The sequence below is a fragment of the Podarcis liolepis genome (assembly GCF_965112155.1).
Source record: "Podarcis liolepis genome assembly, chromosome: 5".
Lineage (NCBI taxonomy): Eukaryota > Metazoa > Chordata > Lepidosauria > Squamata > Lacertidae > Podarcis > Podarcis liolepis.
In genome coordinates, this window is record NC_139556.1 from 89,192,656 (window position 1) to 89,218,422 (window position 25,767).

Genomic DNA, 25,767 nt, shown 5'->3' on the forward strand with positions numbered 1-25,767 from the left:
GGCCCTGCGGGACCTGACATCTTTCCGCAGGGCCTGCAAGACAGAGTTGTTCCGCCAGGCTTTTGGTCAGGGCGCAGCCTGACTCCCTCCTCTGGCAACCTGCACAGAATTTTGTTTAATCGGTTGCCATCAATTTGATTTTAACTAATTTTTATAATGAAATATTTTTAGAATGTGTTATTATTTGATTGTTTATTTGATTGTTGTTAGCCGCCCTGAGCCCGGCTTTGGCTGGGGAGGGCGGGATATAAATAAAAATGATTATTATTATTATTATTATTACCCTCAGACTCCGATGGCTTCGTAGAGCTTACTGAAATGTCTGGAACTGGCGTGATGAACAAATTAACAGAAGTAATTCATAGGAAAAAGGACGGCTTTGACTCATTAATGTTGCAGATAATTGGATGGACTTTATAGCTTATTGTGACTTGTATTATCACCGTGTCAAGTTAGGCAGGAATTGTGTTTTTGTGATCAGGTCTATCTGCTTCGCTTATTAACGAGCAGTCATTTCTTGAAATGAAATGGGTGAGGGGGAAAAGGAAGATTTTTTTTTTAAGCCAACTTTCTGCCACCTGATTTCTAGATGCAACCCCAAACACAGCCACCTGTCGAAATTTGCACTTCAAATTTTGCATTGTAGTTCCTCAGAAAAGTAATGTGCACAAAAATGCATATACAGTGGTGCCTCGCAAGACGAAATTAATTCGTTCCGCAAGTCTCTTCGTCTTGCGGTTTTTTCGTCTTGCGATGCACGGTTTCCCATAGGAATGCATTGAAAATCAATTAATGCGTTCCTAGGGAAACCGCCTTCAGACCAGGTCCGGGGACAGTCTGTCCCCGGACCTCTTCTGAAGGCTGGGGGGGGGGGGACAAGGGCTTTTCTTCCCACCCCCAGCATTTTAAAAAACCCCGGGACAGTGGAGGACTTCTCCGCTGTCCGGGGCGATTTAAAAGCCCCTGGGAAGGCTCCGAAGCGGGGCGGTGGGGGAAGGTGTTCCCGCCCCCCCGCCCCTCTTCGGAGCACCGGGAGAAACGATCTCCCCGCAGCCGCTTGCTTCAAAAGGGGTCCGGGACCTCTTTTGAAGCAAGCGGCTGCGGAGAGAAGCGATCTCCCCGCAGCCGCTTGCTTCAAAAGGGGTCCGGGACCTCTTTTGAAGCAAGCGGCTGCGGAGAGAAGCGCAGCCGCTTGCTTCAAAAGAGGTCCGGGGGCAGCGGGAAGCGCTTCCCGCTGCCCCTGGACCTCTTTTGAAGCAAGGGGCGGTGGGGAGAAGCGATCTCCCCGCCGCCCCTTGCTTCAAAAGAGAAGACCCGCTGTCCCCGGGGCAAGCTTCGTTTTGCGAAGCAAGCCCATAGGGAAATTCGTCTTGCGAGGCAACTCGAAAACGAAAAAACCTTTCGTTTTGCGAGTTTTTCGTCTCGCGAGGTGTTCGTCTTGCGGGGTACCACTGTACAGTGGTACCTTGGGTTAAGTACTTAATTTGTTCCAGAGGTCCGTACGATTTCTGTTCTCATCCTGAAGCAAAGTTCTTAACCTGCAGCACTATTTCTGGGTTAGTGGAGTCTGTAACCTGAAGCATATGTAACCTGAAGCATATGTAACCCAAGGTACTACTGTACTAGGGTAAAGCATACATACCAATGCATATATTAGTGGAAGTAACATGCAGTATATAAAATTAGGGGAAATTGCCCTGTGAAAATAAGTGTGTAAGGCAAAATTGCATCCATAATTGGCGCTAATATGCTGATGAATTTCCATGACGGCTATTTTAAAAAAAATGTGAACTTGATGTGGAAGTGTAGAGAACTGAACGCAAAGAAGCCAACATCTACAGAGTCACCCATCCCTCAGTGATATCAGGACATGAGATAATTAGTATTACAAGTGACCAACCTGGTGTGTGTGTGTGTGTGTGTGTGTGTGTGTGTGTACTTGACATTGGGTAACCATTTTCAGGGGTACCCCTGGATATTTATTTATTTTGAAATATTTACAAACTACCCGCTCATGTCAAGGTGGTGATGCAATAAGACACAAGATACCATCAAAACAGTATAAAATAATCATAAATACAGCGAGCTCATCCTAAGAAAATGTAAACAACTGAATAGGACTGTCATCATTAAAAGGCTTTTGAGAGATGCCTGGAAGTTAACAGCAGGGATGCCCGCCAAATCTCTGCTGGAAGAGCATTCAAAGCATGGGATCAGTGACAATAAATGCCCAACTTCTAGCTGAAGCCAGTTGGGCTTCTGAGACACGGGGGACAACTAATGGTGCTCCTCTGGACACGCAGTTCCACCCCCTCTGAGGCTTTGTATCTGAGAGATTGGATTACAGGCCTTGTTCCATATGCCAGCTCGAGACAAGTCACTTAGGGGACAATTTAATGGAGTCAAGAGGGACTCTTGCAATGTAAGTGGTCCCTGATTTGCCTCTTAAATGACTTGCCTGAGATCACAGACAGGAAATCCCTTGTCAAGGGAAACCCATTTGCCTTCGCTGTACGGAATGTCTGTTTTGTGGGGGACGAGGATTACTGGCCGAGCAGTCAAACTGATTCCGGCCCCATTTCTTCAGGAAAGAGAGCGAGGAGGGACAGGTGGGTAGCGGGAAGGGGAAGCACCATGTAAAAATACTGGGCATAATTCCTTGGGAGGTTTTCCTGTGCAAGTCCCGTGTAAGGGCTGCCTCATGCTAGCATACAGATGTGTGCTGAGGGGAGGTGGAAGATAACAAACCCGAGGCCCAAACAAATGCCAGCTTTAACCCTGCTCACAAAACCCTCAGCCCTAAATACTCAGCCCTCACCCGCAATAAATTATGAGCCGCTGCACGTTGACTTCCCATTCTTGGGCTGCTGTCCAGCAGACAATGCATCTCTTCTGTACTTGAAAGGAGATGGGCTGTCTCCTTCCCTTCCCATGGAAGTTCAGGAAGAAGAAGAAGAAGAAGAAGAAGAGTTTGGATTCGATATCCCGCTTTATCACTACCCTAAGGAGTTTCAAAGTGGCTAACATTCTCCTTTCCCTTCCTCCCCCACAACAAACCCTCTGTGAGGTGAGTGGGGCTGAGAGACTTCAGAGAAGTGTGACTGGCCCAAGGTCACCCAGCAGCTGCATGTGGAGGAGCGGAGACGCGAACCCAGTTCCCCAGATTACGAGTCTATTGCTCTTAACCACTACACCACACTGGCTCTCTCCAAAGAAATTGAGGGGGAAATCCTAATACAAAGCATCATTGAAAATTTACCCCCATCTGGGGATTGAAACTGCAACCTTGGCGTTATCAGCACCACACTCTAACCAAGTGAGCTATCCAGGGTTAGGGTTAGGGTTACTGGAAAACCAGTACAGCCCAAGAGCAGGGCAACATGCATCTCTGGCGTGTAGCTGGAGCCGCCTTTACAAAAGCAATTGCAGACAGTTGGACTGTGTGTGTGTATTGGACTGTGTGTGTACAAGTCCCAGGCTGCTGGGTAATTTACCTAACTTCTTTAATGGAAGTTGTAGCCTTTCAAAGGTAGAGCATCTGTTTTGCATGGAGGAGGCCTTGAGTTCAATCCTTGGCATCTACAGGTAGGACTGGGAGAGACCCCAAGCTGAAAACCCAAACAGCTGCTGCCAGTCAGTGTAGACAATAGTGGGATCAATGGATCAATGGCATGACTCGGTATGAGGCAGTTTTCTATGTTCCGATGTGGTGGATGGACCGGATTACTCCCATTTATTTTATCCTCCTGGCCATGTCAAATACCCTGGATGGTCGGTGACTAATTCACAAGAGGCAGAGAAGGGTGAGTGTGGTGGGATGGTTGCCCAGGCAACACACAACGCACAATTCCAAAGCAGCCGTAGGAAAACATGCATGTGCAATATTAGAACCTTGCAAGGAGAGAGTATTTCTGAGCAGCTGCAAGGCTGATCACAATTTGCCATCTAGCTATTTCCACGGGCAACTCTCCCAGCACCAAGCAATACAATCGTACCTCGGAAGCTGAATGGAATTCGTTCCGGAAGTCCGTTCAACTTCCAAAACCAAAGTGTGGCTTCTGATTGGCTGCAGGAAGCTCCTGCAGCCAGCTGGAAGCCGTGGAAGCCCCATCGGACATTTGGCTTCTGGGTTTGTGGCATTTGGGAGCCAAAACGTTCAGGAACTAAGCTGTTCAAAACCAAGGTACGACTGTACTTCATATAATTCTCAGGACAAACCTGGAATTTGATTACAGCAACTTTTGGCTTTTTCAGATGTTCCGATTTCTACAGCTCCCATCATCCCTGACCATTGGGCACAATGGGCACATTGACTGGGGCTGAGGGGGGTGGAATCCAACAATATATGGAGGACCACAGGGTCCTTATCATAATCATCATCATCATCAGCTGTCCTTCTCTGTGAGGTCCCAGGGCAGGCATGCCTAGGACCTTAGCATACCTTTAGGGTCTAGTCCCCAAGGTGTGGAAAATAGGAAGGCATTCCTATTGCCTTATCCTCTTTGCTGGCAGGGTGGAATTCTGCTTTCCATTCCTACATCCATTACCAAGGCTTTGAGAATTTCTTTGGAATGTTTTAAATGCATTTCCTTTCCTACAAGGAAAAAACTGGGATAGAAAGGGAGGGAACGGTTTAGAGGCCTTCCCAGAGTGGGCCATTAGGGGCCTGCACCTTAAGCTGTGGTAGTGTTTTTTTTTAAGAAGTAGGGTTTTTTTTTAAATAGAAGTTTTAGAAACTGTATACCAAACGCTTTTTCCTTTGCAGCCTGTTACTGAGAAAATAAATCAATTGACCCAACGCTATTAACACACAGCCGGACTAACTAGTAACAACCGACACTGAAAGATGCGCGTGCAGAAGTCTGCTTTTTCCATTCGCACCCTGCCTTTCTGACATCATGAGACACAAGGCAGGGTGAATAGGGCTCCCAGGAGCTGATCCAAAGCTCCTTGACCTGCCTTGATCCTTGACCAGAGGTAAGGATCCTTATCTCTGGGTGCTGAATATTGCCCTCCATATCTTGGGACTCCCTTAGGCCATGCTGCTTCTCTCCACCTCTGCTGAAAACTCTCCTTAAATACTTTTGCCTGGCTAGAATTGTGTCTCTGAACTGTAACAATTCCTTGCCTTGCTTGGATATATCTTATATAAAGGTAAAGGGACCCCCGACCATTAGGTCCAGTCGTGGCCGACTCTGGGGTTGTGGCACTCATCTCGCTTTATTGGCCGAGGGAGCCGGCGTACAGCTTCCGGGTCATGTGGCCAGCATGACTAAGCTGCTTCTGGCGAATTAGAGCAGTGCATGGAAACCGTGTTTACCTTCTCACCGGAGTGGTACCTATTTATCTACTTGCACTTTGACGTGCTTTCGAACTGCTAGGTTGGCAGGAGCAGGGACCGAGCAATGGGAGCTCACCCCGGCGCAGGGATTCAAATGGCCGACCTTCTGATTGGCAAGTCCTAGGCTCTGTGGTTTAACCCACAGCGCCACCCGCATCCCTCATATCTTATATATCTATGCCCATATATTTATCTCTCTCAAACTTGACTTTGGTATGAGTTGCAGCCTGCTATACAAAAGGAAGAGTCATATCCATTGCCAGACCCTCCAAATGTCCCTATTTTCTATGGATGGTCCCGGATTTACAGAAGCTGTCCAGGTTTCTGTTTTGGTCCCGGAATGTCCCACTTTTCTTATTTTCTCTATTTTCACTGGAGAAATGTCGGAGGGTATGGAGTTATGTGCCTCCCAAGCCACAGAAATGAGTAACTATACAACCTTTAGAAGACATTTGAAGGCAGGCTGTATAGGGATGCTTTTAAATGTTCATTGTTTTATTATGTTTTTATATATTTTGGAAGCCACCCAGAGTGTCTGGGGCAATCCAGTCAGATGAAAGGGCATTATTATTATTTAGAACATCCCTATTTTCATTAGAGAAATGTTGGAGGGGATGCTTCGCTCCATCTATCTCTGCCATTGGAAGGTTTCACATGTGGGACTGTGCTCCCCCTCCCTAGCTTCCTAGCATCTACAGTGGCTTCCAAGCATCTGGTGCCAATGGCAGTTGAATCTCAAGAAGAAAGCAGACTCAACAGCTAGTTGGTTTGGCTTCAAAAGGCCTACTGAAGGGAAATTTGAGCACAGTTTTTGTGGAACAGGCAGCTGAGTTCTAGAAGGAGTGGTCTAAACGACTGAGCCTCCTGGGCTTGCTGATCGGAAGGTCGGCGGTTCAAATCCCCGCAATGAGGTGAGCTCCTGTTGCTCTGTCCCAGCTCCTCCCAACCTAGCCGTTTGAAAGTACACCAGTGCAAGTAGATAAATAGGTATCACTGGGGTGGGAAGTCAATGGCATTTCCGCGCGCTTTGCTTTCTGTCACGGTGTTCCATTGCACCAGAAGCGGTTTAGTCATGCTGACCACATGACCTGGAAAGCTGCCTGTGGACAGGCACCAGCGCTCTCGGCTTGAAAAGCAAGATGAGCACCGAACCCCATAGTTGCCTTTGACTGGACTTAACTGTCCAGGGGTCCTTTGCCTTTTACCTTTTTACTAGAAGGAGAATGAAGAAGCTAAATTAGCAGAACAGTGTGGATTTCAGAAGTGAGCTTCATTTGCTGCAACTGGCCACTGGGTGGAGGAAAACCCTAAGAGATATACAATCACAGGGCACAACGACAGATCCTGCGCTTTGTTTTTCTGAGCCCCCTTTGCAGACATTTATGCGATATATATATTTTCAGAGTCAGGGTTCCTATTTTCTCAGAAGGACTGTTGTTGGTTGGCCTTTGGTCAAAGCTTCACCATGCAGATCAGGTTAGAGGTGTTCGAGCCAAAACGGTGTGATGTTTGACACCCCAAATAACATTTCCTAAGCAACAAAAACCAAGGACCACACTGCTGATATGATATATCTTAACTTGCCATCGACATCAGAGGGCTGAGTCAAACAACAGTCTGTGATCAATCCTCATATGGATTTTTTTTGGTTTTAATTCTGTTTTCATTGACGTGTTTCTGACGTATTTTTTTCTTACTGTGTTTTATTTTAATTCCTGAATGTTTGTATTAAAGCTGGGTAAGTACGTTTCCGAGCACAATTCAAAGTGTTGGTGCTGACTTTTAACGCCCTAAATGGCCTCGGTCCAGTATACCTGAAGGAGCGTCTCCACCCCCATCGTTCTGCCCGGACACTGAGGTCCAGCTCCGAGGGCCTTCTGGTGGTTCCCTCACTGCGAGAAGCCAAGTTACAGGGAACCAGGCAGAGGGCCTTCTCGGTAGTGGCACCCACCCTGTGGAACGCCCTCAAAGAGAAAAACAACTACCAGACTTTTAGAAGACATCTGAAGGCAGCCCTCTTTAGGGAAGCTTTTAATGTTTGATGCATTACTGTATTTTAATGTTTTGTTGGAAGCCGCCCAGAGTTGCTGGGGAAGCCCAGCCAGATGGGCAGGGTATTATTATTATTATTATTAATAATAATAATAATAATAATAATAATAATAATAATAATAATTTTATGAGGGTGCAAGGTGGGCTTGACCTTCTGAGGCCTAGCTGGAATCTGCTAGCTTCTTCTCACTCCCATTGCAACAGGTTGGCTCCTGGGGTTCCACAGACACCACCATTCCCAGAGCAGATTGTCATGGAGCAGTTGTCTCCAAAAGCCTCAGAGTGACTCTGTCTGTGGGTTTCATAGAATCATAGAAACTGCAGAGTTGGAAGGGACCCAAAGGGAAATGTAGTCCGACCCTCTGAGATGTAGGCGTAGTTGCTGAGAGCAGCCTGTCCTGAGATGGGATGTCCTTGCTTCCAGGTTCTTTTCTGTCAAGAGGAACATACACTGGCCCTTACTTAGTCTAGCGGTGAGATGCCTTCAGGAGACTGTCACTACCATAGGCTGCTGACTTCCAGTGTGCCACTTGGGATGCCTTTGAAGATGGCTGAGAAGCTTCAACTAGTATTGAAAGAGTTTCAGATAGTATATTCAAAGTGCTGGTTCTGAACGATAAAGCCTTCACTGGCTCAGGACTGCAATACCTCAAGGACCACCTCTCCTGGTATGCCCTGTGGAGGACCTTAACGTCCCCAAATGACAACATTTTGGAGGTCCCAAGTCGTATGGTGGTTAGATTGGTCTCAACCAGGGCAGGGCCTTTTCAGTACTGGCCCCGACTTGGTGGAACACTGTCACAAGAGACTAGGGCCCTGCAGGACTTGACATCTTTCCGCAGGGCCTGCAAGACAGAGCTGTTCCGCCTGGCCTTTGGTTTGGACTCAGTCTGACCCTTATTTTTCCCTTCCCTTATGGTTTTGATCTATGGGCTACTTTTAAAATGAGGCTGCATTTTAAATTGCATTTTAACCTGTATTTTAAATTGGTTCCCCCCCTATTATGTTTTTACTGTAATTTTACTGGTGTTAGCCGCCCTGAGCCAGGCTCTGGCCGGGGAGGGTGGGGAACAAATAATAATAAGAATAATAATAATAAGAAGAAGAACTGACCAAGACTCTGCAGTCATTAGCTATAGACCCTTTGTAATGGGCACCATCCATGAGAGGTCCAGAAGGTGGCAAGGGCCTTTTCTGCAGTGGCTCCCCATTTGTGCGATGCTCTCCCCGGGGAGACTCACCTGGTGCCTTCATTACAGGGAAGTTTTTAATGTGTGACATCTTAGTGTATTTTTGGTCTTTGTGGAAGCCGCCCAGAGTGGCTGGGGAAACCCAGCCAGATGGACGGGGTACAAATAAATTATTATTATTATTATTATTATTATTATTATTATTATTATTATTATTACATATCTTTATACGCCAGACAAAAATGTTCCTTTATGAACAGGCCTTAAGCAATCTATGGTTTTTTTGTGTGGGATGGGGTCATTAGTTTTTTCTTGTTATTATGATACGTATTTTCTCTTTTCATTTTGTATTTTTATGCTGTAACCCCCCCCTGTGATCTTCAGATGAAGGGCCATATGCAAATTTAATAACTAATAATAACAATATAACTCTTGTTCCCACAGTTCTAGTTACAGGTAGGTCTGGTGCAGTCAAAACAAAGTTAAAAAATTCCTTCCAGTAGCACCTTAAGGTAAAGGGACCCCTGACCATTAGGTCCAGTCGTGGCCGATTCTGGGGTTGCGGCTCTCATCTCGCTTTATTGGCCGAGGGAGCCGGCGTATAGCTTCCGGGTCATGTGACCAGCATGACTAAGCCACTTCTGGCGAACCAGAGCAGCGCACAGAAACGCCGTTTACCTTCCTGCCAGAGTGGTACCTATTTATCTACTTGCACTTTGACGTGCTTTCGAACTGCTAGGTGGGCAGGAGCAGGGACCGAGCAACGGGAGCTCACCCCGTCACGGGGATTCAAACTGCCAACCTTCTGATCGGCAAGTCCTAGGCTCTGTGGTTTAACCCACAGCGCCACCCACGTCCTTCCACTGGGTATAGGGTGGTGTATAATCATCATCACCCTGTATAGGGTTTATTTCTATACTACTAAGTCATATAAAGGTAAAGGTAAAGGGACCCCTGACCATTAGGTCCACTCGTGGCTGACTCTGTGGTTGTGGTGCTCATCTCGCTTTATTAGCCGAGGGAGCCGGCGTACAGCTTCCGGGTCATGTGGCCAGCATGACTAAGCCGCGTCTGGCGAACCAGAGCAGCGCACGGAAACGCCGTTTACCTTCCCGCTGGAAGTAGAATTTATCTACTTGCACTTTGACGTGCTTTCAAACTGCTAGGTTGGCAGGAGCAGGGACCGAGCAATGGGAGCTCACCCCGTCGTGGGGATTCGAACTGCCCACCTTCTGATCGGCAAGTCCTAGGCTCTGTGGTTTAACCCACAGCGCCACTCGCGTCCCTAAGTAGCACCTTAGAGACCAACTAAGTTTGTTATTGGTATGAGCTTTCGTGTGCATGCACACTTCTTCAGATACACTGAAACAGAAGTCACCAGACCTTTATACATAGTGAGAGGGTGGGGAGCAGTCTTACTCAGAAGGGTGGTGGGAATGGGTGATTGGCTGATAGGTGTGGTAAACCTGTTGATGACTGTTAACGACTGCAATTGGTCTTACAGGAAAGCAAGGGGGTGAGATGGCTAAAAATAGCTTTCTAATGAGATAAGAATCCAATGTCTCTATTCAGATCAGGTCTCTCTGTGGTTTTAAGTTTGGTTCCCACCTATTGGTTAATCTAATTTTTGCACAGTTGCAATCTTCACACCATCCTCCTTCAGGTGTTTTGAGCTACAGCTCTCACCAGCCCTTGCCAGCATGGGCAAGGATGTTAAGTATAGTAATTTAATTCACTGAAATTGTAAATGCTTATATGCATTACTATGTATTTAAATTTTATTGGATGGTAACTGAATTCTAGTAGTTCTCATGTGATTGGCTAACAATGGTCACATGGGAAGTATTTCATTGCTCTATTTTATGTGAAGCAAGATGGCTGTGTTTTAGAATCTGTGAACACTGCTAAGTTGAATAGAGTGTCGGAGAGCATCTTCTCTGCTTGAAAGAAAGAGCAAAGCTGCAAGAGAAGGTAAAGGTGGAAATCTCTCATAGGAGCTGCAAAACATGGTCTAACTGAGATACAGAAGGTTGAGTGCTGAGCTCTGGAAAGAGAGGAAAATACTGTACAGTTGTTTGGAAGTTAGCAGAAGAGATTGTAAGCCTATGCATGGATAAGCATGTGACTGTAAATATTATGTTTTAATTCATCTATAACTAAAAGTTTCTGCAAGTAGAGTTTTTGAATGCTTAAGTCTGGACATTGGCTTAATCTCCTAAGAAGGGTGTCTGTCATAAGGTAAAGGTAAAGGGACCCCTGACCATTAGGTCCAGTCGTGCCCGATTCTGGGGTTGCAGCGCTCATCTCGCTTTATTGGCCGAGGGAGCTGGCATACAGCTTCCGGGTCATGTGGCCAGCATGACTAAGCCGCTTCTGGCGAACCAGAGCAGCGCATGGAAACGCCGTTTACCTTCCCGCCGGAGTGGTACCTATTTATCTACTTGCACTTTGACGTGCTTTTGAACTGCTAGGTTGGCAGGAGCAGGGACCAAGCAATGGGAGCTCACCCCGTTGCGGGGATTCGAACCGCTGACCTTCTGATCAGCAAGTCCTAGGCTCTGTGGTTTAACCCACAATGCCACAGTCATATATATGATTTGAACTTCTTAGCTGCGTTTTTGCTACTCTGATTTCAACAAAGGATGATGTGAGTTGTAGGAGAACACACCTAGAAGGTCCATGCTCAGGAAAGGCTGCTTTAGCCACTACAGGGAAATCAGGGAAATCACAATCAACTGTAGCAGCCCAGAGCTCGATCAATCCTTTCCTCCCCTGCCTGCGACTTTACGCTTCCCTGTGACTTAATGCTGTAGTAATATATTTCTGGCTGGCCTGAACTCTCTTTGCAGGCTGCCAACTCCGAACCTTCATCATATGAAAAGAAGCCATTGAGAAGCGGAATAAGGCAGTCCCACAAGGGCCTGAGCATGCTGTTTTGGTAATGTGCATATTCCCAGGTGACTTGGGCAGTGTGAGACCAAGGCTGGGAAGAATAAATAAATCTCCTGCAAGGCAGTAGAACATTAACTGCCGGGCCAGAGCCGCCTCTCTCTCTCTCTCTCTTTGTACAGCGGTTGCCATTAAAATAGAAACCCATCTTGGTGCAATAAGCGGTAATGTTTCTATTCCGAAAGCAGAATGTCGCAGTGAGAGAAATACAGTGGAAGACCCCAACCACCACAGTGAGAAAAGACAGGGCTGCTTTAGAAACGACAGCCATTGTGCGCTGCAAGAAAGGCATAACATGTCCCCCACGTGAGGCATAATGGATAAATTGGGGACTCGACAGAACAGAGCAACTAAGACGTTGAGCTTCCAGGTCAAAGGAGTCAAAGCCAGACAAGAACTGACTTCAAAGTGCGCCTTTCCATTTAACATACATAATTTTCAAAAGTATCCACAGGTCGTATGGTAATGATCAGGAATGCAGCAGGCAAAGAGAGAGAGTTTTAAGGTTTTCCTCTCCTGCTGAGGTAGTAATGGAAACTGAAATTTCAACGGGGGGAGGGAATCCTCCCATTGGTGTCACCAGTGCTATCACTTAGTCCCACTCACTGGAACCCCTCATTGGTTAAACTTCCCTTCTCTGCCTGCTAAAATCTTGATCATTACCAGCCTCCTCCCAAGCAGGTGGTATTTGCATTTCAAAAATGTGCATGTTCCATAGAAAAGAGACACCACACTCTTAATGTCATACCTGTGGGCCTCAATTCAGGCAGAACTATGAAGATATTTGCATGCAAACACACAATCCGTCAGGTCAGCCATCCCTTCCCACAGTCTGGAATGGAACAGCCAGTTTTAGATACTGTTTTTCAGCATCATTGAGAAACAGGACTGTGCCATGTACCTAATCAAGGCAGGTAGGCAATTTGTGCTAAGATGGCAAAACTGTGATTTAATTGATTATAACGGATAAATTTATTCTGATCTTGGGATGTGTGTGCGCCCCCTGATACCGTGGCAGGGCTGCCATTTCAGGTCTGTTGCATTTTCTTATCTTATGAATGCATTTGCCATCTTCTTTAAGGAAATAAATCGTGCCAGTGGTGGTAATATATTGCTCGGTTGCTGTTGTTTTTAGTAAAGAGAGGGGAAAAAAAATCAATTAGTAATCAAAGGAGTCTCCAAAACTTGGCCCAGCACAGTTTGAGTCAAGTGTTATTTCTGAGCTAAAAAAAAACCAACCACACACACAACCCACTAACAAGAAACTTGGACTGTTGGAAGCCTAACAAGTCTAGCATAAGAAATAGCAACTGGTATTTTTGGCATGTAGGCTGACATCATATGCTGGTGTCAAATTAAATAACAGGCAGCCTGGACTTTCCTACAGGCTTCAGCAGAACCTGATGAACGTCAGTGGTAGCTTTCTCTGATCTAATCTGCAGAGGGGTCCTTTTGGAGTGTTTCCCTGGGGACGGTGGAGGTCACAGTCACAGTCACTCCCCACCCCTGCCCCTCAGTTCTGTGTTCACAGAAAAGGCATCCTTTGCCTCCATTCTCTTCAGTGCTGATCAGGTTGATGTTTATCTCTCGCTTGGATTAGTTATCTCCCGTTTGGACTACTGCAATGCACTCTATGTGGGGCTACCTTTGAAGGTGACCCGGAAACTACAACTAATCCAGAATACGGCAGCTAGACTTGGTGACTGGGAGCGGCTGCCGAGACCACATAACACCAGTCTTGAAAGACCTACACTGGCTCCCAGTACATTTCCGAGCACAATTCAAAGTGTTGGTGCTGACCTTTAAAGCCCTAAACGGCCTCGGTCCAGTATATGTGAAGGAGCGTCTATACCCCCATTGTTCTACCTGGACACTGAGGTCCAGCTCCGGGGGCCTTCTGGCAGTTCGCTCACTGCAAGAAGCCAAGTTACAGGGAACCAGGCAGAGGGCCTTCTCGGTAGTGGAGCCCTCCCTGTGGAATGCCCTCCCACCAGATGTCAAAGAGAAAAACAACTACCAGACTTTTAGAAGACATCTGAAGGCAGCCCTGTTCAGGGAAGCTTTTAATGTTTAATAGACTATTGTATTTTAATATTCTGTTGGAAGCCGCCCAGAGTGGCTGGGGAAGCCCAGCCAAATGGGTGGGGTATGTATGTATGTATGTATGTATGTATGTATGTATAAATAAATAAATAAATAAATAAATATTATTTGACCTTTTCTCTCCAGCGGTGGTCTCCTTGCCTCTTCAGCTCTGGTAGGAAATACCTGAAACTCCATGTCTAGTGGAAAACATTTCAAAAGGTGGCTTTGAGGGCTGGATACCTAAGTGTTCCAGGCCCTTGGGTTTTGCCTGGAGCCTCTGAGCCTAACAGACAGGAGATGCTCCAAGCCTTACCTGTCCTGGGCACCCTCAGAACAGAAGTCCACTTACAATATTCTGATACCTCTTGGTAACAGTCCATGACGTTTCTGTCCTCCCCTTCTTTTTCTTCTTGTTGGAGGTGAAAACTCGCTGGTGGATCTATTCTCTGTCATGGTCCTCCAGCAAAACTCAGTAAAGTTTGACATATATATGTGATAGAAGACCATGAATATCCCTCCCGCCTTCCTCAAAAAATGTTTGATTTTTAAGGCATTGTGGCCGATGGTGATCCCTACCCACACTATAGTTTCAGGTTTTCAGCTGTTGCTTTTAAATGCTTTAAAAATCTGCAAAACCTGCTGAACGATGGATCAAAGGTAATAGGAGCACGCAATGCCAGCAATGTAAGCTCTGCTGTCGCCATCTTACCCTCGATATTTCTTTGTGGGCTCTTTACCCCTTTAGCATCATTGTCAATTTAACGACAAATAACTGTTCTCGTAGTTTTCTAACTAGCTCTAATCGGTTTGCTTTCTGTGTTTTAGAGGATTCTAGCTAGAGTAAGTCTGAGGAGATTTGTAAGTGCAATTTGATGGACGCTTGGCAAAATGTCAGGACCGCTTGACATCCATAGACTCTGAGGTGGCACCGCTTGCGATTTATTTTTGTAAGGAAGAAGAGAAAAAAACGTTTCTTTGAGAGAAAGCAGAAGGATAGGAAGAGATGTGCCTGCTCTGACTTTTCCACAGGATATTAGAGCTGTGATATCTTGGCAGGTTCAATTGATCCAAGGCTGCTTCATTTACACAGCAGGGAGAAATATAGTCTTAGCGAATTAGATTGTTTAAAGTGCTATGTGTGGAGGCAGCTCCTTTTAGCCCACCGTCACATGAAAGCACAGAGATGCCAAATGTTTTCATCTGCTGGTCAAGTCTCTTTTGTTTGGCTTGCTCCTGAGGTTCATAGCCTAAATCCATGTTCCAGATTTGTCGTCAGACTGGGAAGAAGCACATCATCAGTGAATGGAGCAGCTGCTTTCAGTGGTTCTCAAAACGCTTTCCAAATGAAAGAACTGACAGCGCTTTGGATAGCGTCAAATGCCTCGGATAGGAAAGATATTTAAACCTTGGATGGTGAGCAAAATTTAACAGCGTGTTGGAGATGTCCAGAGAATGTGCAGTGACTGAAGGGAATTGCTCTGCACTTACTGGGCAACTTCACATTTTAAGTGGTCACTGACAGATATAGGGAAATGATTCAGAGTGACATAGGAAACTATGGTCTGCTCAATCTGCAGTTTACTTCTAAAGCAGGATTAAGCAATATGGAACCAGTGCACCAGCCAATCTGTTCTGTGTATCTGTTCTAATAGCAGGTTGTATCTGCCATTAGCTTGCAGAGCACCCTTGGGGGAAAATAAGCAACTGTGTTTTGAACACAGGTACCGCAGCTTCAAGTGTTTTGGCTGATTATAAAAAGAAAACAATGAATATGATGACACAGTTGAGTTAGGTAGCATGCATGTTTTTTGATCAGAAGAGAGATGAATGACCCATACTTCAAGTTTGTTGTATTTTGGGTTTTGGTGGGGTTTATTTCCGGGGTGGGGTGGGGGGTTACTTCTAATTCCTGGATCCAGTGAAGAATCAACGTCATCATAAAGGACAAGGGACAGGAAGCTTCAGAGAGTGGCAATAGATGCCCTGCAGGGTTGCTAAGCAGATGTCCAACTTTGCCTACCTCTGATGTTACCCGTCTTCTCGACATGCAGCCAGGTAGAACTGGGTAGCATAAAAAGCGTTCTCTACTTTCAGTAACCTAGACAGCATCTTAAAAAGCAGAGACATCACCTTTCCAACAAAGGCCCGTATAGTTAAAGCTATGGTTTTCCCAGTAGTAATGTATGGAAGTGAGAGCTGGACCATAAAGAAGGCTGATCGCCGAAGAATTGATGCTTTTGAATTATGGTGCTGGAGGAGACTCTTGAGAGTCCCATGGACTGCAAGAAGATTAAACCTATCCATTCTTAAGGAAATCAGCCCCGAGTGCTCACTGGAAGGACAGATCCTGAAGCTGAGATTCCAATACTTTGGCCACCTCGTGAGAAGAGAATACTCCCTGGAAAAGACCCTGATGTTGGGAAAGATGGAGGGCACAAGGAGAAGGGGATGACAGAGGACGAGATGGTTGGACAGTGTTCTTGAAGCTACCAGCATGAGTTTGACCAAACTGCAGGAGGCAGTGGAAGACAGGAGTGCCTGGCGTGCTCTGGTCCATGGGGTCATGAAGAGTCGGACACGACTAAACAACAACAACTTCCAGTAAATCTGAGCATACAGACATTACCACAGTCAATCTGACAGCTGAAACAGATTCACGAGAATCTCATTTTTTTTGGCTTAAAAATAAACAAATAATGCTAGTCCTTGTGGTTATGAAGATATGTTCAAAAAGACACAGGCAAGTGCCCGTAAAATATAAGTATAGTTGCTCGGCAGGCAATTGCGGGGGGGGGGGGCATTCCTCCATATTTTTTTATATATTGTTTTTATAAATTGTTTCACCCATAATTTTTTCACGTTCTTTTTATATAAGGAGTCATTTTGTTTTCATAGGAAGTGGTCAATAAATGAAGCCACATATATCCATACTTGCTATTATTTTTATATTATCAGAGGTTCAAACATTCCAGCTGCTCAAAAATTCTGCAAACTGTCAATCAACATGGCATCACAATTGAACCGCTGATCAGTTTATTGGGTTATGTGTGTGCATGAGTCTATGGGAATGGTGCATGTGTATATGAATACTGCATGAGTGTGTGTGTGTGTGTGTGTGAGAGAGAGAGAGAGAGAGAGAGAGAGAAAGAAATGATAACAGCCACAGAGAAGGCATTCACACACAAAAGAGCCCATCCGCAAATTTACGAGTGTCTCCACTTGTATATCTAAGAACAGACCTTGACTCTTAATTTCAAAGGCAGATATTTCTGGACACCGGTGTCGGTTCATTAAAGATTTACAGCCGGCACATTAACCTTAACGTTCCCTCTTTATGGGCATGTTATTCCTGCTATAATTCTAGTGTAACTCCTCGTCGCAGTCCCCTCACAAGCCAGCTTGGGACTCTATCTCACTTGGGGGAGAAATCATTAGCCTTTCTGTCAGGCTCTGAGTTGCTCTCCTATTACTTCATCCATCTCTCTCCCACCATCAAAGCAAACCCAATTTAGAAACTCCCCCACAACATTTTCACTGTTTGACATCTGCAGAACAGCGTCTTGGGATTCTGTTGTGTCTCCCACACTTCTGCTGGCCTGTAGTGATTGTAAGATTAGCCTAAGAAGTGCCCTGCTGAATGTGATCTAGAGTCCACCAGCAGCTAGTGATGATGATGATTACCCAACTTTAACCACCAGTTCCCAGGCTGGGTCAGAATATGCAGGGATATGCTCCATGCAAGAAGATCAAACCCATCCATTCTTAACGAAATCAGCCCTGAGTGCTCACTGGAAGGACAGATCCTGAAGCTGAGGTTCCAATACTTTGGCCACCTCATGAGAAGAGAAGGCTCCCTGGAAAAGACCCTGATGCTGGGAAAGATTGAGGGCACAAGGAGAAGGGGACAACAGAGGACGAGATGGGTGGATGGTGTTCTCGAAGCTACCAGCATGAGTTTGACCAAACTGGGGGAGGCAGTGGAAGACAGGAGTACCTGGTGTGCTCTGGTCCAGGGGGTCACGAAGAGTCGGACACAACTAAACGACTAAACAACAACAGGAAATCTCCAGTGCTGAAGACACTTTTTGGGGCACAGATTTGATTGCATCCAGCACTGCATGAGCAGGGTTCCACTTGCACAGCAGGACTTCCTTTTCCTCTCCTCTCCCCACATACCTACAGAATCTGCTCCAGAGGGTCCCCCAACCCCTTGGAGCAGATTTTGAGAGTGCACAGGGAACTGCACAGGAGAGGAGGGGGAAAGATCCCTTGCAGAAGTGCTAGTCAGTTGCATGAGCACAATGGCAACATTGGATAGAACCCCAAGTTTTACATATTTAAGAATTTAAGATATTTTCATGTTTTGCAACTTTGAAGAATTCTTGTTGGCCTTAAACCAGGGGTCAGCAAACTTTTTCAGCAGGGGGCTGGTCCACTGTCCCTCAGACCTTTCGGGGGCCGGACTATCTTTTGAAAAAATAATAGTGAACGAATTCCTATGCCCCACAAACAACCCAGAGATGCATTTTAAATAAAAGCACACATTCTACTCATGTAAAAACACCAGGAAGGCCCCACAAATAACCCAGAGATGCATTTTAAATAAAATGACATATTCTACTCACGTAAAAACATGCTGATTCCCAAACTGTCCGTGGGCCAGATTTAGAAGGCGATTGGGCCGCATCTGGCCCCCGGGTCTTAGTTTGCCTACCCATGCCTTAAACCAGCATTAAGCAACAGCCGGCGTACCAAATCAAGTTTGATGACTTCCAAGATTTGCCTTTGTTTTGTTTATTGATCCTTACTCTCCAACATTTCTCCAATGAAAATTGGGATGTCCTATTCCATAGTAATAATAATAGTAATAGTAGTAATTTTATTATTTATACCCCACCCATCTGACTGGGTTGCCACAGCTGCTCTGGGCAGCTTCCCACATATATAAAAGCATAATAAAATATTAAACATTTTTAAACTTCCCTATGCAGGGCTGGCTTCAGATGTCTTCTAAATGTTGCAGAGTTACTTATCTCCTTGGCTCAGGGGTGTGGGGTACATAACCCCATACCCTCCAACATTCCTCTGATGGAAATAGGGACGTGCTAAGGAAAAGCGGGACATTCTAGGATCAAATCAGAAACCATGACGGCTTCTGTAAATCCAGGACTGTCCCTGGAAAACAGGGACACTTTGAGGGTCTGTGGATCAAATACAGCTTTGTTACTTCGCAGAGGCAAGTTTTAATTGGTGAGGAATTCAATGGCAGGGTGCACATGTTTGTTGTGGAATTGTTTTGATTCTGGCACATCCATGTAATGGGGACTGAAAATTAAAATCTTAAAGGCAGCCTTTCCTCTTAATCATGCGTTATTTGTTAAAGGATCAGTGAGTGATAATCCGACTGTAGCCAGGTGGGGTCCCACTGAGAAACACGAGGGAGATATCTGCAGGTTTGGAGGAACCTCAAGGTTTACAGAAGAACAAGGAACTTTAAGTCCCTCAAATAGCCCATAGCTGAATGTGTGCCGTAATTATGGAATGTTTAATGTCACATGGAAAAGAAAAATAGGAATAGCTGGAATGCTGGAGGATGCTGGAAGCAGGGGCAGAGCAAGGAGGGCGCAGTGGGTGCTGTTCCCCGCGGGTGTCACCTCTGGGGGGGGGTGTGTGACAAAATGCCAGCGGCACTCAATGTCTGTGAGAGATGCTGTGGCTTTGGCACACACAGGCTTCCCGCTGGAGCCAGACTCCTCGCCGCAATCTCTGCAAAAAAAGCTCAACAACTTTGGCTTTGGCTATGAAATAAAGTCAAACCATTTTTGCAGGCAAATAAATAAATAAATTTCAGTGTGTGTGTGTGGGGGGGGGGGTGACAAGAAATTTTCCGTACCGGGTACCACCTGACCTTGCTACACCACTGGCTGGAAGGCACATTGCAGCGTAATGTCCTCTTGTTTTTCTATAATAATATCCTTCGTTCTCCTAAGAATCCTGTGTTTTCCCCTCCCATGCACATTTCGGCAACGGATTGTTTTGACTGATTAATCATTGGCAAGATGGATGATTCACAATCTTTTCATTAGTTCTAATTAGCAGAGCCATACTCTCATCCCCACACCCCTTATAAAATCCATAAGTATGACAGCACCGTCCATAATAGGAAAATATGTAAACAATCGCATTAAGGAGGTATGAATTTGAAACTTGGGAATCAAACGTGAGTTGCAAGAATTTCTCCCTCTCCTGAATTGATTGTGGTTCTCAAAATAGTCTGGGGAACGAGAGGGAAGCTGTCTTGGGAATTAAGGAACACGGAGAAATTAGGGAATGGGAAAAGAGTGCAACTCAGTGGTGGATCATCTGCCTTGCAGCAGAAAGTCCAAGGTTCAGTTCTTGACATCTCCAGACAGGACTGGGAATGTCCACTGCCTGAAGCCCTGGAGGATTCTGCCAGCCAGGGTGGACAATACTGAGTTAGATGGACTAATGAGTCTGACTCATTGTAAGGCAGATTCTTTTGCTCCTACTGGTAGAATAGATGCCTGGCATTCAGAAAGCCCTGGATTTGTTCTCCCCCATCTCCAGTTAAAAGCATCACAGATGGCTGCATCAGGCAAGAGCCTTGACGAGCCACTGCCAGCCCGAGTAGACTATACTGGTCTCAGTAGACCAGCAGTATAAATGGAAATAAAGTTGGAAATGGGAGAAACTCGCTGATCCCATAATGAGCCTGTTTGCCACTTCAATCACCCTCCTCAGCTCTTCCAAGGAGCCACAGATATAATGGAGAAACAGTGGGGAATTCATTTATTCCACATAGGAAGGCTGCCCAATTAATCCAAGACCTACCTCGCAGCCTCAGAATATCTCTCCAAACATCGGAACACAGCAGCTTGGCGAAGGTGGTTACGGAAATAGGCTGGGTTCAGAATTATGCTCCTTGGAAAACAGAAAACAAATATGCAAGTCAAAGCGCTGAAGTGAAAGATTGTTCTAAGGCCATTTAACACCTAGCGCTGGATAGCATGCAGGGTGTACGCAGACATATCTCCTTCCTAGTTCTGTAATGGTCACATTTCTCCCAATACCGAACAATGAATTATCACATCTCTGTTGACAGCCGAGATAGACGAACGGGCATTATTAAAATGTCTATTAAAGCTGTGTCATAAATGTAATTTCATTCATAGCATTGCCTATTACGGAAGCAGCGGTTAAAACCCCCGTGAGCATATGTTCTGCTGCATTTAGTGAGCATATAAAAATCAGCAAGACACTGCACATTATTGTAATAATGCCTTTTGTTATCTGTCATCTGCATTTTTGGGGTTGTGATAATAATCGTACATTATGCATGCAAAAATCAACATCACAATGCCAGGACAAAAAGTGCTGCTAGAACCAAGCCATGGCAGTGGGAAGGCAGACAATCTTTTCATTTTGCTTTATTGAGGCATCTTGCAATTTTACCGCAATAGGCAAGACCCCCACACCTGTTTAAAACTCCTTTGAAATACTTTGCACTCAGGGTTCCTGTTTTAGATTGGAGTGGTGGAGATGCAAGACTCAGCAATGATTCAAGACCCAGATCTTGCTTCTTTTTAAAAAAAGAGTAGAAAATGTAACGGAGTTCATTTAAAAAACATTTGCCATGATTATTATGTATACATGGCTGTAGTTTGCAAATTGTACTTTGTGTGTGTGACTCCTAGAGATTTTGGGAAATTCATCCAAGTGTTCCACAATGAAGGCCAAGCTAGTTGAGATGTCACATCCATTTTTGCATTTAATGTGCACTTTTGTCAGTTGCTGTGTTGTTGTTTTTTAAAAAAATGCAAATAGCAGCCTCTGATGGGGGGATAATCGCTGAGATCACAGCAGACAGAAAGGGGCAGTTTAACCCTTTCCTCCCCTGCTGTGGGCCCAGTGAAAATGGCTTCTATTCCTTGATACCAAAGGAAACTTTCAATGCATATAACAGCTTCAGAGGAGTGATTTCCATAGGAATTGCAGCTGGGAAGGAAACAGCTATGGCTCCCTCTCTCTCTTTCTAAAGTGATCACAGCCTGATAATGATCAGCCTTGCATGTTAAAAGTGAATACACTTATAGGTGGGCAAAGTAATTCTACTGGTCCCTCTTATTTTTCTTCCTGCAGTTCCTGGGTAATTCTGCCTCAACACACAGTGCTAGCTCACAGCAGACTTCTAGCAATGGACAGATCCTTCATTAAATAAAAAATTAGAAGTCCCACAGCCTCAATATTTTTTTTTTTGGCGTTTTAAAGATGAGCTAACTCAACTCAGAACTTCAACACCTTAACAAACTTGATGATCACTGAGACTGCCGCAAAAAGATTTTAAAGGCGATTATTGCTTTTGCAAACTGTAGTCAACAGTTGATAATAGCTATATTGATCGTTCCTCCGTAGGCTATTGACTGTACCGCAGCTAAGCAATAGGACTGGGGGAGGGAATCAATCATTTTCTGGTAGTTAGCCACCCATTTTCTACTTTTAGAGTATGATGTGTTCTGATAGGTGTGTACACACACACAAACCTGCGACTAAGTTGTAGCAAAATCTCAGCAAATTGGTTCTCAGGTTTTCCTCCTTTTCAGTCCGATTCCTTCCTAATCTTATGACGATCTGCTCAACTGCTTTTGCTTTCCCTGCTCTATGGAAGAGTACGATAGCGTTTCCTAATACCTTTGTAACTTGCTTGCTAAATGCGGAGATCTGTAAGCTACTTTTGCTTGCCTGATAGTTTCAGGGCTTATCCAGATGATTGTTCAAAGCATGTCTGGACCATGTTTTAACATTGTCAGCATAGTCTCCTAGAGCCTTGGCGAAAAGCAATAGCATACCATTCTAGTCCATGTGTAATCAAAGGGGGCCAAACTGCAGAGGGGTAACAAGGGAGAAAACTTTGCCATGTCAAAAGATCAAGTTTATTTATCATTTTCTTTAAACAGAGGAGAAGTGGAGCAAAATGATGCACAGTCTCCAAGGCGCTAAAAACAACAAGCGCAGATGGTACATTACACCCAGCAGACTGGCTAAAATGTATAAAACCAGTTCAAACCTTTGCTGGAAGTGTAAAGAACTAGAGCAGTGGTGTCCAAACTTTTTCCAAAGAGGGCCAGATTTGACAAAGTGAAGGGCCATGAGGGCCGACCAAAGTCTTTTAGGATTGAAGTTGTGGAGGGAAACAATGCACAACATATGGTGGAGCTGTAAAAACATAAAAAGCTTTAGGGAACTTATTTATAATGAACTTTAAGAAATGTTTAAATTAACGTTTACCAAAAAACCTGAAGCCTTCCTCTAGGTATTATGGCATCAGACACTCCAAAAGAAAGAAGGAGTATTTTTATATCTGCATAGCCAAAGGGTGGAAAGGAGATTAAACACCAGCTAAAGAGGAGTGGCGCTGGGACGCGGGTGGCGCTGTAGGTTAAACCACAGAGCCTAGGACTTGCCGATCAGAAGATCGGCGGTTTGAATCCCCGTGACGGGGTGAGCTCCCGTTGCTCGGTCCCAGCTCCTGCCAACCTAGCAATTCGAAAGCACGTCAAAGTGCAAGTAGATAAATAGGTGCTGCTCCGGCGGGAAGGTGAATAGCGTTTCCGTGTGCTGCTCTGGTTCGTCAGAAGCGGCTTAGTCATGCTGGCCACTTGACCCGGAAGCTGTACGCCGGCTCCCTCGGCCAATAAAGCGAGATGAGCACCACAACCCCAGAGTCGGTCACAGTTGGACCTAATGGTCAGGGGTCCCTTTACCTAAAGAGGAGTGGCAAGTTAAATTATTTGAGTATATAGAATTAGCGAACATGAAAGAAAAGGTCAGAGACTGGTCGATCCAAAAGTTTAACAAAGAATGGGACATCCATAGACTACATTTAAAAGAACACTGTCCCCATACCAAATCTTTAATATGCTTTGATTAACTCTTGTAATAAAACAAGTTAAAAAGAATGCAAACAACATTTAAAATTGGTTAGGCTTACTGAAAAACAGTTAATAAGGAAATAAAGGATCCATGCAGAGGAGGTCGGAAGTCATCAGGCGGAGAAGAAAGTTACATTTTTTTTCTTTTTGGGGTTTTTATTGCCCTTTTTATGTATTGGTAGTGATTTGCTTGTAATGCTTGTGTGTTTTGGTGTTTTAAGGTGATTGGATGTATTGTTTATAAACCGATAAAGATTGAACTGAAAACAACAAGTGTACCCATTCAGGAGAAGAAAAGCAAAAGGTTCACAAAAATGGCTGTCAGGGGCTCAGAAACAGAGGCACAAGGGAGGAAGGAAATGGAGAGCGAAGGGGAAGAATCTGAGGGCAGCGTAGGGGAGTATGACAGGGACCCGAGAGATTCCATGAGCTTCTCCAGCAGATCGGAAGATTCCCAGAAGGAGGCGCCGATGGTCAGGGCAAGGGGGGTCCCAGGGGGGACGCACCAGAAACAAGGGGCCAGCGGGGAATCCCAAAGCAGCAGCGGGAGATCAGGACCAGCTTCCCCACCAGAGCGTAGTGGGGGGGAAGAGTCCCATGTGTCAGGGCCAGCGTCTCCTCCAGCAGGGAGAGAAGATGAGTCAGGGCTGACCACGCCTCTATCGGAGAGTGGGGGAACGGAGGGGAGGTCAGGTCCAGCTAGCCTCCCCGAAGGGGGAAGCAGTGACAGGAGCAGTGTAACGGTCAGGAGGAAGGTTGCCGGATGGGCGCGCGCGCCAAGTTCGAATGTACAGGCGTGTGGGACAGCAGAAAACCCGGATTGGGAACCAGGTCCTAAAGCCCGCCGGAGGCAGGGGGAAGACTCAGGGGACTCAGCGTCAGAAGAGTCTAGGAAGGGCAAGACCCCAGCGGACGGGCGGAACCAGAGGAGGAAAGAGCAAAGGAAGAGGGGGAGCAAGGCCAGAGTCTTAAACTGGTGTCTGGGGGGAGGAAATTCAGACGGAGCTTCAGCGGTCTAGAGTTTCAGGCGTAGAGCTGCGCGCTGCGGCTGTGAAAGCGAAACTGAACTTCAGTAAAGACTTTTGTATATAACAACGAACCGGCGTTGGTCCTTTGTGAGCTGGGACCTCGGGCAGCTCTGACAATGGCAGTCTTACTTCTCTGTCTCTTGCTTTAAAAAGAACAAGGGAGAAGAGCAACAGAAATGCCCTTGTGCCCCTGAATAAAATTTTCTCAGGCCAGTTAATATACAACAGAGTTAGTTGCTTTTAGCATTCACATAACTGCCTCTATACTGATGGATGTGTCTGCTAATGCTCCCGTTCACCTGCCTCATGTTCTCCTCCTGAACTGTTTTACCAAGCTGCAGATGTACTGTTAGACAGACAACGGGGTGGGTATGGTCCCTCTGTGATTTCCCACCTTGCAGAAAACCCTCCAAAAATGTTCTGGACTCCTCCAGAAACCTCAAGCAGTAATTGTGTTGCAAAGAAGAAATGGATGGTAGTATCTCAGCAGACCACAGCATGGCCAGAGAGCTAGTCTGAAGAAGAAGGCTCTGCAGAATACCCAGAGAAAAAGGATTCAGCCATGGATTGTCACCCTACGGCTGTGGATTTGAACCAGGCAGAGGGCCTTCCCGGTAGTGGCGCCCTCCCTGTGCAACACCCTCCCTTCAGATGTCAAGGAGACAAAGAACTACACAACTTTTAGAAGACATCTGAAGGCAAGCCTGTTTGGGGAGGTTTTTAATGCTTGATGTTTTTGTTACGTTTTTAGATAAGCTGTAAGCTGCCCAGAGTGGCTGGGGAAACCCAGCCAGGTGGGCAGGGTATAAGTATTATTATTATTATTATTATTCCTCAGGCAATGAAGAAGAATCCTTACTTGCATAGCCCAGGACCATTCACTCCCAATAAGCTTCTGGCAGACAAGGCAGAAGGTGTAACTCAAGGGTAGTCGGTGTGGTGTCCTCCAAGTGTTTCTGGACTACAAGACTCCCATCAGGGATGTTCATTGGCCACCAAGGGATGCTAGGCTGTCAAGAACCAAGTCACAGGGCTGCCCCTTTATGCGCTCAATGGACCTGCATTTCAGCATCTTCCCCTTGCTTCTGGGAGCTCTCCCAGGTCCTGACTTTTCCATAGCAAGTTTATCCCTGTCTCTTTCATTTATACCAACGGCAGATTTCTACCTGAAG

At 45.7% G+C, this 25,767-nt stretch overlaps 1 protein-coding gene and 1 long non-coding RNA gene across 2 annotated transcripts in view; both read right to left on the bottom strand.

Annotated features, from left to right (window-relative positions):
* LOC310707497 overlaps positions 1-25,767 on the bottom strand; it is a 579,039-nt gene that overhangs the window by 172,786 nt on the left and 380,486 nt on the right. The window lies entirely within an intron of this gene.
* The window catches only part of SPATA16 (spermatogenesis associated 16), a 157,039-nt gene that overhangs the window by 70,576 nt on the left and 60,696 nt on the right, over positions 1-25,767 (bottom strand). The window contains exon 4 of the mRNA XM_083504227.1: positions 20,470-20,559. Coding sequence (XP_083360353.1) covers positions 20,470-20,559 — 90 coding nt within the window. The remainder of the gene's footprint in view (positions 1-20,469; positions 20,560-25,767) is intronic.